The sequence below is a fragment of the Scomber japonicus genome, chromosome 21 (assembly GCF_027409825.1).
Source record: "Scomber japonicus isolate fScoJap1 chromosome 21, fScoJap1.pri, whole genome shotgun sequence".
NCBI classification, from domain to species: Eukaryota; Metazoa; Chordata; class Actinopteri; order Scombriformes; family Scombridae; genus Scomber; species Scomber japonicus.
In genome coordinates, this window is record NC_070598.1 from 21,966,139 (window position 1) to 21,982,659 (window position 16,521).

At 41.8% G+C, this 16,521-nt stretch overlaps 1 protein-coding gene across 1 annotated transcript in view; it reads left to right on the plus strand.

Moving 5' to 3' along the window:
* The window catches only part of sspo (SCO-spondin), a 107,534-nt gene that overhangs the window by 55,618 nt on the left and 35,395 nt on the right, over positions 1 to 16,521 (plus strand). The window contains 30 exon segments of the mRNA XM_053342197.1: positions 360 to 473; positions 603 to 730; positions 815 to 956; positions 1,104 to 1,229; positions 3,669 to 3,917; positions 4,069 to 4,104; positions 4,193 to 4,348; positions 4,523 to 4,678; positions 4,761 to 4,925; positions 5,014 to 5,205; positions 5,359 to 5,481; positions 5,901 to 6,030; positions 6,266 to 6,391; positions 7,292 to 7,314; positions 10,856 to 10,921; positions 11,170 to 11,364; positions 11,447 to 11,617; positions 12,041 to 12,296; positions 12,405 to 12,451; positions 12,585 to 12,755; positions 12,950 to 13,084; positions 13,667 to 13,803; positions 13,892 to 13,986; positions 14,293 to 14,323; positions 14,522 to 14,711; positions 15,295 to 15,465; positions 15,596 to 15,675; positions 15,795 to 15,964; positions 16,069 to 16,115; positions 16,294 to 16,494. Coding sequence (XP_053198172.1) covers positions 360 to 473; positions 603 to 730; positions 815 to 956; positions 1,104 to 1,229; positions 3,669 to 3,917; positions 4,069 to 4,104; positions 4,193 to 4,348; positions 4,523 to 4,678; positions 4,761 to 4,925; positions 5,014 to 5,205; positions 5,359 to 5,481; positions 5,901 to 6,030; positions 6,266 to 6,391; positions 7,292 to 7,314; positions 10,856 to 10,921; positions 11,170 to 11,364; positions 11,447 to 11,617; positions 12,041 to 12,296; positions 12,405 to 12,451; positions 12,585 to 12,755; positions 12,950 to 13,084; positions 13,667 to 13,803; positions 13,892 to 13,986; positions 14,293 to 14,323; positions 14,522 to 14,711; positions 15,295 to 15,465; positions 15,596 to 15,675; positions 15,795 to 15,964; positions 16,069 to 16,115; positions 16,294 to 16,494 — 4,029 coding nt within the window.

Consider the following 16,521-nt stretch of genomic DNA (forward strand, 5'->3'; position numbering starts at 1 on the left):
ACTCTAATTATTGTTACTATTGTAATTATTATTGATATTAATATCATGATTGGCATTACATGATATGCTTTGTGGTATTTAGTTTGTGTGGGTACTGTGGGTTGACAGGAATGATGTGTGGGTTGGTTGGTAATTGAGAGCCTTATGCATGCTGTATGTGATTGTGTTGTTGTGTTGTAATATATGTTTTATGTTGGACCCCCTTGAAAACGAGATGGTTCATCTCAAGGGGCTATCCATTAATAAAATTTAATTTATTTTGAGTAAGAGTTTTATTTGTATTCTTATCTGTTATCTCTGCTCCTTTTACTTTGTAAGTGAATGATTAGATGTGCAAAATGTTTATTTTCAGGGTTGGAGTCCAGAACCAGATGAATATAAGGACCTTCCACAGCGGAGCCCTGAGGGACACAGTGGCAACACACAAAGCCCCTATCTACAGATAGACCTACTGAAGTCATACAGCATCACTGGTATACATTGACACCTGCCCTTGCAGTCGAAGTACAGTTCAAATTCCTGATGTAGTGTCATGTTCTCATCAAACAACATATCTTCTCATTTAAATATTGATTTAATTTTTTTTCTCTACCCTAATCCAGGCGTGCTAACACAGGGTGGTGGTGTGTTTGGCACTTATGTATCCAGCTTCTACCTACAATTCAGCAAAGATGGCAGTCAGTGGTACACTTACAAAGAGCTCATCACCGATGCCCGGCCCAGAGCCAAGGTCTGACACCAGACCAAAGTCCAAGGAACTTTCCATCATTTACTTTCAAATCTTTAAATCAATCTCTTACCACTGTTCCCCCAGGTTTTCTCTGGCAACCATGACGATCGAGGGGTGGCTGAGAGCAGACTGGACAGGATGGTGTCAGCACAGTTTGTCCGCCTGCTGCCACATGACTTTCAGAATGGCATCTACCTTCGCCTTGAGATCATGGGCTGTGGAGATGGTTAGTGTTACATACACATTTTTGCGCAAATTGGTTTCTAAAATGCTCTCCTCCCTCCTTCAACTTTCATTTCATCTCCTTTCCTCTCCCTTTCTCCAGGTTATCGCTGGTTGACTACTCCCACTCCTCCCTCTTCAGTCTCCCCAGTAGGAGGCTGCAGAGAGAAGGAATTCCAGTGTGAGAATGGCCGCTGTGTGCCAGCAGGTCCACTGGGAGTTGTCTGTGATGGGGTCAACAACTGTGGTGATGGATCAGATGAGAAGTACTGCGGTGAGCACACCTTTGTTTCATTTGTATGCAGTCGAAAGGAGTTTCTTACCCCTCAGTCACTTAAAAATACTGTTTCTTACTTTTATTCACTTCTTACTTAGCTTCTCATGGGTGTTGTAATTCACACAAACCAAAAATGAACATAGAAGTGATTCTTACTCATGCAGGTACGCAGCCCTCCCCTACAACCACCAGTCCACGCAGCTGCCCTGCTGGCCAGTTCTCTTGCCCTCCACCAGGTGGCTGCATTGAGGCAAGGCAGCGATGTGATGGCATCCCCAACTGTCCCAGAGGAGAGGATGAAATCGGCTGCCACCCACATGACAACATCACCCAGTCAGTGGAGCGCCGTTATCATTATTTGAAGTAGTTTTAATATAAGTAGTTGTAGTAATTTTGATATTTGATAAATCACAATGTTATCAAGTCGGATTGTAGCCACTGTATTTAAATATTGTCGTTGCAATGTGTCAATTTACAGATCACACACACCCACCCCTGCCCCTTTGAGGACCCCATCCAAAGCTGCTGTTACTCATCCTGCAGTAACACCAACAGTAAGGAAAAATCACCAGTTCTGTCTCACTGCTGTATACACATTGTGTATGACCTTATTTTCTTCTTCTCTTTCTGATGTAATCTGAACTTTAAAGTACTTAATCAGCAACGTTTCTATCAGATTTTATACATGTGAACACTAGTTTTAAAACAGACACTTACATATAAATACATGTTGTAGCAATCTGCAACACAGAAGAAGCAGATTTAGAGATAGATTATTAGTGATGACCATGGATGCTGAAAAATGATGTGATCATCTTGAATGATCTCATGTATTCTAGTAAAGAATTAGACAAAATCACAAAAGGCACTGGTGTTAATATAGGTTCATATTAACAACAAAATTAATTTATTTTCTAATACATTTACAGGATGGTGGCCCAGGACATCGTGGTAAGTGTTAAATGCTATTTAGATTTATATATTTTCTGTGAACTAGAGTTGTTTTGAAAATCTCAGTTGTTAACCTCTGTGGACCCTTTCACAACTGACTGTCACTTACAAATTGCTGATAAATTTGCAAGTCCTACAGTTCTCTGACAGGCTCATGTATGGGCCACAAGTATGGTTGTTCCTTTTGATTAGTAAAACAAACTAAAATTAATATGAGCGGAAATTATGTCATGTTGCAAATTGCAGCTTGCATATTGCACATTTAAAAGATTGCAAATTTTCAATTAAGAAATTCAGATTTGGCATCAGACACTATGCTTTAATGCGTTGTGTCTGAGATGATCAATTTGCCAAACTGGCTGTGTTGAGTGGGATCAAGATTCATCACATTCCGCAGGCATCTGCTCCTCTCCCCTGGGATTGGAGGATGGGAGAATTCGTTATGGTCAGCTGACCTCTTCATCACATCGTGAGAACAACCCTGCTGATGCTGGTCGACTAAACATCGTCCCCAACGTGTGAGTCATCTGATCTTTGTGTGGTTATCACACCTAAACTGTATAATAGCCTCAACAAAAAAATGTTCCTCTGTGGTAACTGCAGTCAGGTTATGGAGCCTGGATGGAGCCCCTTACCTACAGACCCTCAGCCATATTTTCAGGTGGACTTCCTGGAGCCCACATGGGTATCAGGGGTTGTGACTCAGGGCAGTGAGCGCATGTGGGGTTACCTCACTAAATTCCGCCTGGCCTTCGCTCTGCACAGCAGCCTCTTCACAGACTATACTGAGAATGGCAAACATGGTGGCCCTGCTAAGGTATTTGTATTTATTTGGACATTTGAAGTCATGTTTTAACATCAAGTTGCTTCTGTATTTGCATGAATCCTCTCACAGCAAAATGTGTATTGAACATATTGGGGAAAACAAAGCCTCTTTTCATGTAGTCTTCTTTTTTTGTGGTGTAGGTGTTTGAGGTGCGGATGGTGGGCAGGACCCCTGTGACCCGCTGGCTTGGTCGGCTGGTCCGAGCTCGCTACCTGCGCATTATCCCTGTAGAGTTCAGACACACCTTCTACCTGCGTGTGGAGATCCTCGGCTGCAGAGGAGGTGAGGAATAGCATCTACCTCTCACTTGTTTTCCAGAAATAATTGTCAGAATGAAACAACTTTTTCCTCCTGTTCTTGCAGATGAGCTGGTGACACCCAGCAGTGTGACGACGTCGCCCTCTGATGGTGGGAAAGTGACGGTGCAGCGCTGTAAGACAGGCCAGTTTGCCTGCCAGCACAGTAAAGAATGTGTCTCTGTCTCTGTGCTTTGTGACGGTCGAGCAGACTGCAAGGACCATTCAGATGAGATCAACTGTGGTGAGAGCTGGCACAACACTCATACTAAATCCCATCCTCCATTTATTTGTGATAAAAAATGTTTGTTTAATGTGGCAGATTAGTCAAGAAACATAGGGCCTCCCTTGTGTTCTGTTATTTTCTTATTTCCATGTCTTCCCTCATCCATGTCTCTTTCTCTTCATCTGCTACTTCAGGTACAGCTCCAACTAGAGGCTCTCCAGGTCTGCAGAACCAGACCAGCTCTACAGGGCGACCAGGTTTCCATAATGACAGTACAACAGGTGCCCCAGGCCTCCATTCCACCAGGTCTGGAGGTGGCCTTCCTGGTGTGGCTACACCAGGAGTCACAGGTCAACCTGGACTTCAGAAGCCTACAACCCCAAGCACTGGTATGCATAAGTATAGCAACTGATTATCACATTTATTTATTTTTTTGGCAGTAATTTGTTGCCGTTTCAACACAGTGTTAATCATCTCTTGAATCAGGGGTCACCACAGGTCAGCCTGGGCTTCATCTCACCACATCAGTCCATCCTGGAGGACCTGGGCTGCAAACCACAAAAGGTGAGAGCCAAAGCAGTGTTTCTAGTATAAAACCAGTCAGGACCCATCATTTAACACTTTATACATAAAAGGACAGATTGTAACCTCTATTCATTTTCAGCCCCCTGGATCACCACAACCCCTCATGATGGTGGCCTACCCAGAGTGCTTTGCGTGGAGGGCCAGTTCGCATGCCGCTCATTTGGCTGTGTGGACTCGGCGCAGGTGTGTGACGGCAGACGGGACTGTGTGGATGGGTCCGATGAAGAACGCTGTGGTATGCATGAACAACCTACCAGAGAGTAAACCAGTGGAAGCACACGAAATTAGAATTACTTAAATTACTACTATTTGTCCCTCAGTGGACCACATACATTAAACATATTGAATGAAATGAAAGGAAATTAAATATGTAATTGTGTACTGTTATTATTTTCCATTGTCTACTCAGGCACCACCGCTAAACCAGTGACTCCACAGCGCCCCCTAGTTCCCAACCCCTGCTCTCCCAAACAGTTCTCCTGTGGCAGTGGGGAGTGCGTTCACCTGGATCGTCGGTGTGACCTGCAGAAGGACTGCGTGGATGGATCAGATGAGAAAGACTGTGGTATGATTTATGTCCCTCACTTAAGTTGTATTAAGACCAAACAGGGAAATCTTGACATCATTTTTGCTCTCCTCTCCTCTAGTGGACTGCATCATGTCCCCGTGGACAGCATGGAGTGCATGCAGTGTGTCCTGTGGTCTTGGCTCCTTGTTCCGACAGAGGGACATATTGAGGGAGGCTCTACCTGGAGGGGCTTGTGGTGGAGCCCAATTTGACAGTCGAGCCTGCTTCCCTCGAGCGTGTCCAGGTGTCCTACTGTCGTTCTTGCTTCACATGTATGACATCCGATGTAATGGTAATCTCAACCTCATTCCTACCTGTGTCCTCCCCTGTAGTTGACGGTCATTGGTCAGAGTGGACAGAGTGGTCAGAATGTGACGCTGAGTGTGGAGGGGGTGTCAAGCAGAGGAACAGAACCTGCTCTGCTCCTCCCCCGAAGAACGGTGGGCGAGACTGCGAGGGCATGACCCTGCAGAGCCAGAGCTGCAACACACAACCCTGTACCAAAGACATCGACACACAGACAGGTGACTCATACTGTCTAACACTATCATCTGCTGTTGGTATTAAAAGCCTTGCAGCATTTTCTTCTAGCCTGAATTACTGATCACTTTGATTATTGTATTATCTCGCATGATTAAATCTGTGACCTTCTTTAAATCAATTTGTTTGTTGTTCAGGTTGTGTCAATGGCATGGTGCTGGTGAATGAGGCGGACTGTAAGGCTGGGAGAGTTGAGCCCTGTCCTCCTACCTGCTCACATCTCAGCTTGACCAACAACTGCACTGCAGCATGTGTACCAGGTAGAACACTATACACTATTGGTAATGTTCAATTGAATTAAAAGCTTGCACTCATTCAGATTCTGTTACTGCTCATAAAAAAAGTCAACACATTATATATAGTTTATGTGGCATCTGCTTCCAAAATCATATTGTTTCTTTCTCTTCTGCTTACATTAAGTGGGAGTAAATATAGACTGTAATAATGCTCTGGAGCCAGTCAATTGATTTATGACTATAATGCAATTAGTCTGTACATACAGTCTTGGACATACATAAATATACTCTGTTCAATGATTCTGTAAAACAAACAGACAAATCATTAAAGTCACAATTCATCTGCATTGAAGTAATGCCCATGTTTATTTTTGCTAGATATATTTACTTATCCACTTTCAGCTGAAACACTGATTTAAGACATAAATTGTGTCTTTCTCCAGGGTGTCGCTGTCCCACTGGTTTGTACCTGCAGCAAGGACGATGTGTGAATGCCAGCCAATGTGTGTGTCATTGGGACGGCCAAACACTTCAGCCAGGACAGACAGTCAACAGGGACCAGTGTACCAAATGGTTGGAGAACCAGACACATTTATTTTCTGCTTAGTTGTTTGTTTGTCTACCTTTCTGCTTTGTACCTTGAATTGCAATGTAAACCCATACTTCAGCAAAGTGTTTTTCTGATGAGGAGTGCACACCTAAATTTGTCCCTGTGCTGTGTTGGGCCACTGGACAATTACTTTATGATGTATGGTACTATTGAGTTTGTAAATAAGTTTTTTAAAAAAGCATATTCATTTCCCATCAGTGTCTGCAAACATGGACAAATCATCTGTGACCCCTCCAGCTGTATGGCAAGCTGTCATTGGTCAGCATGGTCGTCATGGTCACCATGTGACGTGACATGTGGACTGGGGCTACAACAACGCTACAGGTGAACTTATTTAATTTCGTACATTACTACAACACGTTATTCTTTGATGGACAGAACACTTTAACAGTTATTAAAAGGCATCAAAGCCTCATTTTACTTTCCATAAGACCCATAATTAGAACAGAAGCTTAATCATACTGCATCATTAAGTCTGTATTTGCATCATATATGCTGCTTAAAGTTTCTAGGTTGTAACGGTAAACAACTGTCATTCTACACTATAGAACTCACACTGAAGTCCTGCAAACTGTCAAATGACTGACCATCATCCACATCATGTAGGAACTGGTCATAGTTCTGTCATTTCACAATGTTAATCCTTAAAAATACCCCCCTGTTTCTACCACTTTTCAACAGCTGTGAACAGTGAGATATTCTCCATTTCTGTTACAGTTAGCTGTCGCAGTAACACTGAGAAATATCAGGGATAGACTTTTCACAACATCTCAGGTTTGCATATTAACATCACACTGATCTCTCATTATGGCAGAAACGCACACAATTTAGTGACAAGTAGTGTGACAGTCAGTCCCATTGCGGCCTAATCTCAAGCCGATAAGGGTAGCACTTCTGAACATTAGATTTCTGTCTAGCAAGAAGTTTTATATTAATGACTTTATTTCTGAACATGGTCTGTAGCGTTTTATTTGCTTGGCTTACTTCAACTGCTACAACTAATTTGTTAAAGTCTTCTCCTAATCTCAACTTTTTATACTCCAATAGACAAAATCAAAGAGGGGGTGGGAGATGCACAATAATTTTTTCTTGTAGTTTTACTTGCACTCAGTGTTCTTTTGGCAATTTTCCAATGTTTGAATACTTGATACTAGCAATGATTACCAGAGCACAGCAGCCTCTGCTCACTGTGACTGTTTATCACCCCCCCCCAATATGTGATAGGCCAGGCCCACTTGCACCAATCAGTATGGCATTTCAGATTTTGGGTAATACTTTCCCCTAGAGCATGCACGAGAATTTTGGGGACATTCTGTTCACAAGTTTTTTAGATACACAGTTGTGGCACCTTCTGTGGGATGGGCTTAAAATGCTTTGGTAGACCTATCTCCAATCATGGACTGAAGGTATATACAAAGATTTATGATTTTCCCTTTGCTATGTCATTTTGTTGATGGCAGTCATGTTTTTGGACCCATCTTGCTAATTTATAGTAGCTATGTACCCAATTTGGTGTTGATGAAGTAGACCTCTGAGTTCTTTTCAAATTTCTGTTCATAGCACTGTTTTTCTGTTCATGCAAATGAGCAAAAATCCATTCTGGCAGACTTTTATGGTTTAAGAGGCTTTTTTGGTAAAGCACACTGAGCTGGACTTGTGTGTGAAATTCGAAGTCAATGAGACTTATGGTGTGAGGGGCCTTTCCAAAATTGAATGTTTGGGCCTTAATTACAGCGCCACCATCTGTCTGATTGGGCTCATATTTCTTGGGAAGCACATGCATCCATTCCAGTTGAATGGAAACCAAGTTTCCAGGTTTTTTGCTCATTCCAGCTCACAGCAAAATGAGCCACTGCAGCAGAAAATGAATAACAATAATAAACTAGCACAAACTCAATGGAGTTCTACCCCTTCAGGGTTTAAACCCTAATTAAGATTCTCATTAGATACAGTTGCTCCTGCACAAACAAAAAGGGCAATTCATTTACAAATCACCCTCAAACTGCTGTAATTTGTCAGCTGAAAGGAAATTGTCAAAACTGAGAGAAGATGGAGTAAAAGCAAACTAGATGTCCACTTGACATTTTTAAAGATTGAGTTATAATCTACAATAAAGCTTTCAGGAAAGAAAGACAAGCCCATTTGTCAAAACAAAACCAAATAATCCCAACGTGCTTTTTTCCATAATTGACAATCTTCTAAATCCATCTCCTGCTCCCAGTCTTCATAATAACTCTTAAAAGCAAAGAATTTGCTTAATTTTTTAAAGAAAAAATACTTTCTATTAGAGCCAGCATTGTAAACACAGATACTCAAACTCTCTGGGATCTCTCTGCCCATGGGCCTTCATCTATTATGTCATCCCTTGATATGTCAGAAGATGCCATCAGTAAAGTCATTACCAGGATCATCCACTTGTGTTGTAGATCATATCTCCACCAAGCTGTTTAAATCCTGTATCCAAAGCCTCCAAGTAACAGCAAGTATAATAAACTCCACTGTTAATTTAGGCATCTTCCCCACAGCTCTCAAGACAAAAACCTCTCCTGAAGAAATTCAATCTAGATGACTCAGAGCTAAACAATTACAGACCATTAACAGACCTTTCCTTTGTAAACTTTTAAAGAAAATTGTTTTTAATCAACTACCTCTGCATCTAATCAACAGCAGCATTTTAGAGTGTTCAAGCACTGAGACAGCCCCACAGAAAGCTGTAAATGTGCAAATTGACACACTTGAGAAATGTAAATTAGAATTTTTATGCTGATGACAAACAATTGTACATCTCTGCATCACCAAATGGCCCCAATGCACTGCATTAATGACATGAACATATGGATGGGTAAAAACTTTTTTATAATTAAATGAGAAAACTTAAATTATTTTAATTGGACCCAAATTAACCTCTTAACGCACGCTGTTCCGTCTACGGGACGGGACTGATGTTAGGAGGTAGCCACACATTTTTCTTGATTGACAGCTGTTCCAGCCTATGGAAATAATCGGTGAAATGAAGTTGATAACCTTTTAGCCAATAGTCTGAGGTTTCCAACGGTGTATGACACTAAGCTATCATTTGTAACCGGCGTGCGCCCGGTGCGTAAAAGAGTTGAACCATATATCATTACGCACACGGCATTTTGGTACACGGTTGGTTCTTCTTCGACTTGACATATGACTTATAGCAAAATAAACAGATAGATAGATAGACAGATAGATAGATAGATAGATAAATAGATAGATGGACAGTTAGTTAGTCAGTCAGTCAGTCAGTCAGATAGATAGATAGATAGATAGATAGATAGATAGATAGATGGATGGATAAATAGATGGATGGATAAATAGATAGATAGATATGGCCAAACAAAAAAAATGGTTATATATAATAATATAATATATAATAATAATAATAATATGGTGTCAGCTTTCATTAGAGACCAAGATTTTGATTGTAGGCAAAGGGGATGTGAAGTTATAGGTGTTTGATTGTGGTTATACAGCTTTGGTAACCAAGTGTCCATTTGGAGTCTCCAAAAAGGACCTAAGGAAAACGCATGGACATACCTGTTGAAAAATAACTCTGAAAAATTCATCTTTTGGTCTTTTGACTCCAAATTTGGACTGCATGAAGCCAAGACCTGTGGCTGTGGCCTCATTGTGTCTATATCCTGCTGAGAGGTCCCTGAATGTCTGTACACATGTCATTGTATAGGCAAACCTATAGGCAAGGAAACAACCCCATTATTGTAACCTCTGCCACTCTTTGTCAGTAAGTCACAGAATCACACAGACACTTTTACAAGAATCCTGAGAGTGTTTCCTTTCCAATGATACCAGACACATCTCTGAGTCTCAAACTATGTGGGATCTGTGCTGCTCACAACTTGAGCATGTCGTTTAGGCTAACAACATAAAAAATAGGGGCGTGTATTAAGTGGTTAAACATAAATCACAAACTTGGGAGTGATTTTAATTCTCATTTTAACAGGGTCAATAAAAGAACCTTTTTTCTTCAACTCATAGAGATGATGAAATGCTTATTCATGCTTTTATTACCACCCATTTGGACTATTTTAATTCCCTTTTTACTGAATTACCTAAAAAGTCTATAAGAAAACTACAGCTAGTTCAGATTGCTGCAGGCAGAGTCTTACCTAAAACAAAGACAATGGATCACATTCCACTGGCTACCTGTATCTTCTGATTTTAAAGTTCTTTCACTTGTATAAAAAACTCTAAATTATAATGTCATTACATCAGAGAATTTCTTCAGTTTATATTCCAGCAGCATCACTGAGTTCCTCCACTGCTTCTCTTTTAAATGTTCTTCATAGATATTAGAATTGACAGCTCTTCCTTTAAAAGGGAAGTAAAGAACTATCTTATCTTTTAATCTCGCATTCACTTTTAATTTGGAGTAAATTTTAATTATTAGTTTTTATGCCATTTTATCCCTGATTTTATTCTATTTTTTAAGCTTTATTGTTGCACTATTTTATTTGTTGATGTCTATTATGCTTTTATTTACTTTACTATTTACTTTTAATCTGTGAAGTATTTTGGGTGGCATGTTTGAAAGGTGACTTTATAATTAAAGTTGAGCTGAGTTGTTTTTTATCCTAATGTGCTAATTTGTCCCTGTTGTATTTGTTTTATTGCTGCAGCAGCCCAGTTTAACCACATATATCATCAACTTTACTCTCATTATTCACTTCTGTCTCAATGCATTTGACTCAGTCTTTGCCTGACTTTGTCTCCTCAGGTCTCCAGTGATCCCAGCAGGAGCAGTCAGAGTCCAGCCCTGTCAAGGAGATGCTTCTGAAGCCCGCCGCTGCTCCAGCCCCTGCCTGCCTGGTACAACTGCTCACACACCACACACACACAAACACACAACTAATGCTGTCACACTGTATGCTTTCACCTTTGTTTTAAAGCCACAAAAAATAGTCACTCTTAATTATGGATGTTTCTTTGGAATATGGAATATATACTGTATACCTTAAATGAAAAAACAGATTTTATAGTGTTATTTTTGATCATCTATTTAAATACATATTGCTTGAGGATGATTTTGCCGCCTTCTTGTTTTGCAGTGCTACCAGATGGAGTTTGGAGTAAATGGACCAGTTGGTCAGAGTGCAGTAAGACGTGTTTCCACCACGTAGACGATGTGGGAATCAGGCGGCGATTCCGCAGCTGCAACCACACACTCACATCCTCCAACCGCACACACTCGCTCTCTGCCTGCGATGGAGACAGCGAGGAGCAAGAGCCTTGCAACACTGTCCAGTGTCCAGGTATGGCAGATGGTGACTCACACTGAAACCACTATAGCAGACGTGTAAGACTAAAAGACTGATTTAAATTGTAACGTTCCAGTGAATGGCGGTTGGTCAGAGTGGTCATCATGGTCTCAGTGTACTTCTGAGTGTGATTCTGGCGTCCAGACAAGAGAACGATTCTGCAGCTCTCCATCACCACAATATGGGGGTAACAGCTGCAGCGGTCCACACATGCAGACAAGAGACTGCAACTCTCACCCCTGCTCGGGTAATGGAAATGTTTTCTTGTTACTCAGCTTATGGATGGCCAGACAACATATTGATTTGTTTAGCCGTTATCACATGAGCCAGGCTCTCTGGGTATCGGGGGTGTTTCATTTTTTTGCCTCTCACTGTCATTTAGAGCCAATAACCAGGAAATAGTTGCGGTGTGAACACACTGAATTATGCTCCTTATTTACTATTGATCATTAGTTCCAACTGGATGGACAAAATTATAAGAGCATTTGATAAAGGAAAGCAATCTGTCTGTTCTGTCTTAATGAAATGTCAACTCTATAGGTCTATATTTCAGGCCCTAGTTTGTGCTAATTTTGTATTGCAGTGTCTTCCTGTGGTTTGTCCCCTCTACAATGAATCTGTGTGTGTGTGTGTGTGTGTGTGTGTTGCACTTCCACTCCTTGTCTCTCAGGTGTGTGTCCAGAGGGCATGGTGTACATGACAGCAGCCGAGTGCGAGGCTCAGGGCGGTGCTTGTCCGCGGGTGTGTTTGGACATGACCTCCGCAGAGGTGCAGTGTGCCACCGCATGTTACGACGGCTGCTACTGCGCCCTGGGCTTCTACCTGTTCAACAGCAGCTGTGTGCCACTGGCACAGTGCCCATGTTACCACCAGGGGGAGCTGTACCCTACCGGTGCCACCCTGCCTGTGGACACCTGCAATAACTGGTACTGCACTGGCAAAGAGACAAAAATTATAACTGTATTTAAATCCTTTTTTTTGTTAAAGAGTGCATTGACATTTCTAAAATCGAATGTCACCTGTGTCTCCATCAGCACTTGCACTAATGGAGAAATGGAGTGTGGAACAGCTCCCTGCCCTGGTGAGTGACCTTACTGTTGAATGCAGCTTTGGATGTACATTTATCATCTCTCCCTCCCTCCTTCTCTCAATCTTAAAGTATCTTATTCTCTCTTATTGTCTCTTTCTTTCTCCGTCTTGTGTGTGTATCTCAGTGGACTGTGGCTGGAGCAGCTGGACGCAGTGGAGCGCTTGCAGTCGAACATGTGACGTCGGTGTGAGAAGGCGGTACCGATCAGGGACCAATCCCCCTCCAGCTTTTGGCGGACACCCGTGCAAAGGAGACAGAGTTGGGATTGACACCTGTAGCATTGAACCCTGCTTCGGTGAGGAGTCGTCCTCACTGAATAATGTTATTGTACATACAATCCAGAGAGTGTGTATGGTACCTGACAGATTCTAAAGAAGCTGGTCTGAATGACTAGTTTTCTTTTTTTCCTAGTGTATTTTGTAAGAAGTTTTTAAAATAAGCTAAATCTAAAAATGTAAAAGAAGTTAATCCTATTATAATGTGTCTTAGGTGTGAAGGAGCCATGGAGCTCTTGGTCAGAATGTTCAGTGACGTGTGGAGGAGGTTACAGGACCCGAACACGTGGGCCCATCCGAACCCATGGCACCCCTCAGCAGTTCAGCGCCTGTAACCTGCAGCCATGTGGTACAGCAAGAACTACACACTCAATCATCTATGAATACCATTATGTTTAATGACAGGATTTTACAAATTGGCTACAGAATGTATTCTACAACTTCTGTCAGATATGTATTGCATTGATTGTATTTTTGCCTCAGACCACAGCATTATTAAACTCATAAAGAAACCAATTTTTAAGGTATTAAAAAAAATGATTCACAGAGAGGCTTGTATAATTCATTGAGATTTTATTGCAGTGTTTTAGGATGGAACAGGCTGTCAAAATACAAAAATGAATGGTTATTCTAGTACATCCAATCCCAATTTGTAAATAAATCTCTCATTATGTATGCTATAAAGAAGACAGAAGAAAAAAGGCACACAGTAGTTTTTAGCAACATCAATATTTCAATGTAATTAATTGTATTGGCACATTAATGGATGATATTATTATTTGATTGCCTTACTTAATGTAATGTTTGTGTATCAGTGAGCTTCTGTTGTGTAAGTATTGGACAACAAGGACTCATCGATGTCCAAATCAGTGTTTTTGATTATACTGAGAATTTTTTATAGATCTCTGGTTGGAATCTGCTGCTGTTTCAGGTGATGGCAGAGTGTGTCCACCTGGCCAGGAGTGGAAGCAGTGTGTGAGGGGAGCATTGTCCTGTACAGACCTCTCGATGGACATCAGCAGTAACTGTACACCAGGCTGCCAGTGTCCACACGGGACTGTCCAGCAGGTGGTTCAAATAGCATTATAGAGATACAACCAGAAAATATATGGAGAATAATTACACCATTACTTTTCGTCCTTCTTCATATTCCTAGGATAGTGTGTGTGTCCAGGAGGCTGAGTGTCGCTGTGATGTGGATGGAGAGCAGTATAAACCTGGGGACATAGTTTCAACTGATTGCAACAACTGGTAAGTATAACTGCCTTTCTTCTTTAGTTGCTGTGAGCCATCATGAATTTATGTCACCATAGCTGCAAGTTCTTCTGTTCATCAGTGAGAGATAAAAAGTATGATTTTACTCGTATGTATGTGTGTGTGTGTGTGTGTGTGTGTGTGTGTGTGTGTGTGTGTGTGTGTGTGTGTGTGTGTGTGTGTGTGTGTGTGTGTGTGTGTGTATTATTTCAGTACATGTGAAGCAGGGAGGCTGGTAAACTGCTCTCGAGTCAGCTGTAATGGTAGGCAAAATGTCACTGACTTTATCTTTATCTGCTTATCTACTTGTCTTTATCTAACTATTTCATTGTTTATAGATCATTAATGGGTCACAGTTTCACATGCTAGGCCCTCAGTTCAATTTAGATTATGGTTCTAAGTGACAATGTAGTGATGCAAAACAACAAGAAAAAGTAATATGAACATAAATGCAACCTTTCCTCCTCATTCTGCTCACACACACACACTCACACACACACGCACAAACACACACACACACACACACACACACACACACACACAATCTCCAGTTGATGGCCAGTGGTCTCTGTGGACTCCCTGGGGTCAGTGTTCCGTCTCGTGTGGAGCAGGTCTCCAGTCTCGCTACCGGTTCTGTTCCAGCCCCCCACGCTCCGGCAGCGGCCTGCCATGTCTGGGACCTCACCGTGAGGATCAAGTATGCATCACCGCCCCATGTGACCGTGAGTTTCTATTGACTGGCACTCTACTGTCAATTTAATATATACATTGATTTCATGCACATTTGACTGAATTACATATCAGACCACTTCTATATCTACCTTTTTGAAGATCTGTGAGGAGATTTTCTCAAACTTAATTTGTTATAGCATGAGTTGCATTGCTTTGGAAACATCCTCTAACCTTAAGCCACAGAATTATTAATGTGAATATACAGTGTAGAGATACTGATAACAACATTTTAGTAGTTTATCAAAGAAAATTAAATCTTTTATGATCCAGGTGAGTTTACAGATTGAACTTACTACACCCACATAAACATTATTGGTACATCTTTGAATGTTTCATTTTTCTTTCATTAAGATTATGTTAATCTTTAAAAAAAGGACATCTTGAAACTGATATGAAAGTGATATACTGCAAAAATATCAAATCTAATTAAACTCCTTGTGTGTGACTATAATAATGATATGATGATGATTATTACCAGATCTTTATAGCTGTAGCTGTCATCTGACTAACCTGTATTTGCTGTTAAGTCTTCTTTTCTGTTGCTATTTGATCATGATGTTTTGGCATTTCAAGGTGATGGCGGCTGGGGTCAGTGGACTAACTGGACAGACTGTACCAAGTCATGCGGCGGGGGTGTTCGGAGCAGGAGGAGAGAGTGTGACAGTCCCACTCCAGAGGGGGAAGGGAATTACTGCGAGGGACTAGGGACAGAGGTTATCACCTGTAACACTGACCACTGCCCAGGTATGTTAAGAGATTGTGTAGAATGCACATGTGTGTGTGTGGGAGTGTGTTTTGTCTGCAGGTGCATACTAAAAGAGTACTCCACTGATGTAGCATTGCGCTGTATGTGTGTGCATGTGTGTGTTTTCAGTGGCGCCATGCTCCAAAGTACCAGGCACAGTGTTCAGTAGCTGCGGACCCTCCTGCCCACGCTCCTGTGATGATCTGGCAGTGAGTATCTCTCCAAAATATTTTCACCCATTACCTCTGCATTAACACTGAGTCATGCTTTTTGGAATAAGATGTAGAATTGTGGTGCTGATGAGGGGATTTTTTTCTCTAAATGACAGCATTGTGAGTGGAGTTGTGAGCCAGGATGCTACTGTACAGAAGGAAAGATCCTGTCTGCTAACGGGACAGTGTGTGTAGAGAGAGAAGACTGTCCCTGCCTGGATCTGAGCACTGGAGGCCGACTGGAGCCAGGAGAGACCACTGTAGCCCCTGATGGATGTAACAACTGGTCAGAGTCATACACACGTACATATTTAGGCACTCATAGAAATCCAATCAGAAAGAAAGGATAAGGAAAAAGATCATTTTGTTGTTATCACCTATTTATTTCAGCACCTGTGAAGAAGGGAGACTCAACTGCACCAGATATCCTTGTCCAGGTGAGTTGGACCAGCTTCAAGTCTCACCCATCAAATTATATCAAAAAGTATACAAAAAGATGTCTTTATTCAGGATTTCACGCCTTATAAAAACATCTTTATTCCATTCCATTGAGATTTTATATGTATGTGGTAATGACCTTAGCTCTAAACTCTACACACCTCTGTGTCTTTCCAGTGTCAGGCGGCTGGTGTGAGTGGTCAGAGTGGACTCCTTGCTCCAGGACCTGTGGGGCAGAGTCGGTGTCCCGCTACAGGAGCTGTGGCTGTCCCGAGCCCAAGGCAGGAGGGGAGCCCTGCTCTGGAGAACAGGAAATACATAACGGGATCGGGGTTCAAATCCAGAGACAGCCCTGCCCTGTTATCACCTTCTGTCCAGGTAGGATGTTTCCACTTCCAGCCCAGT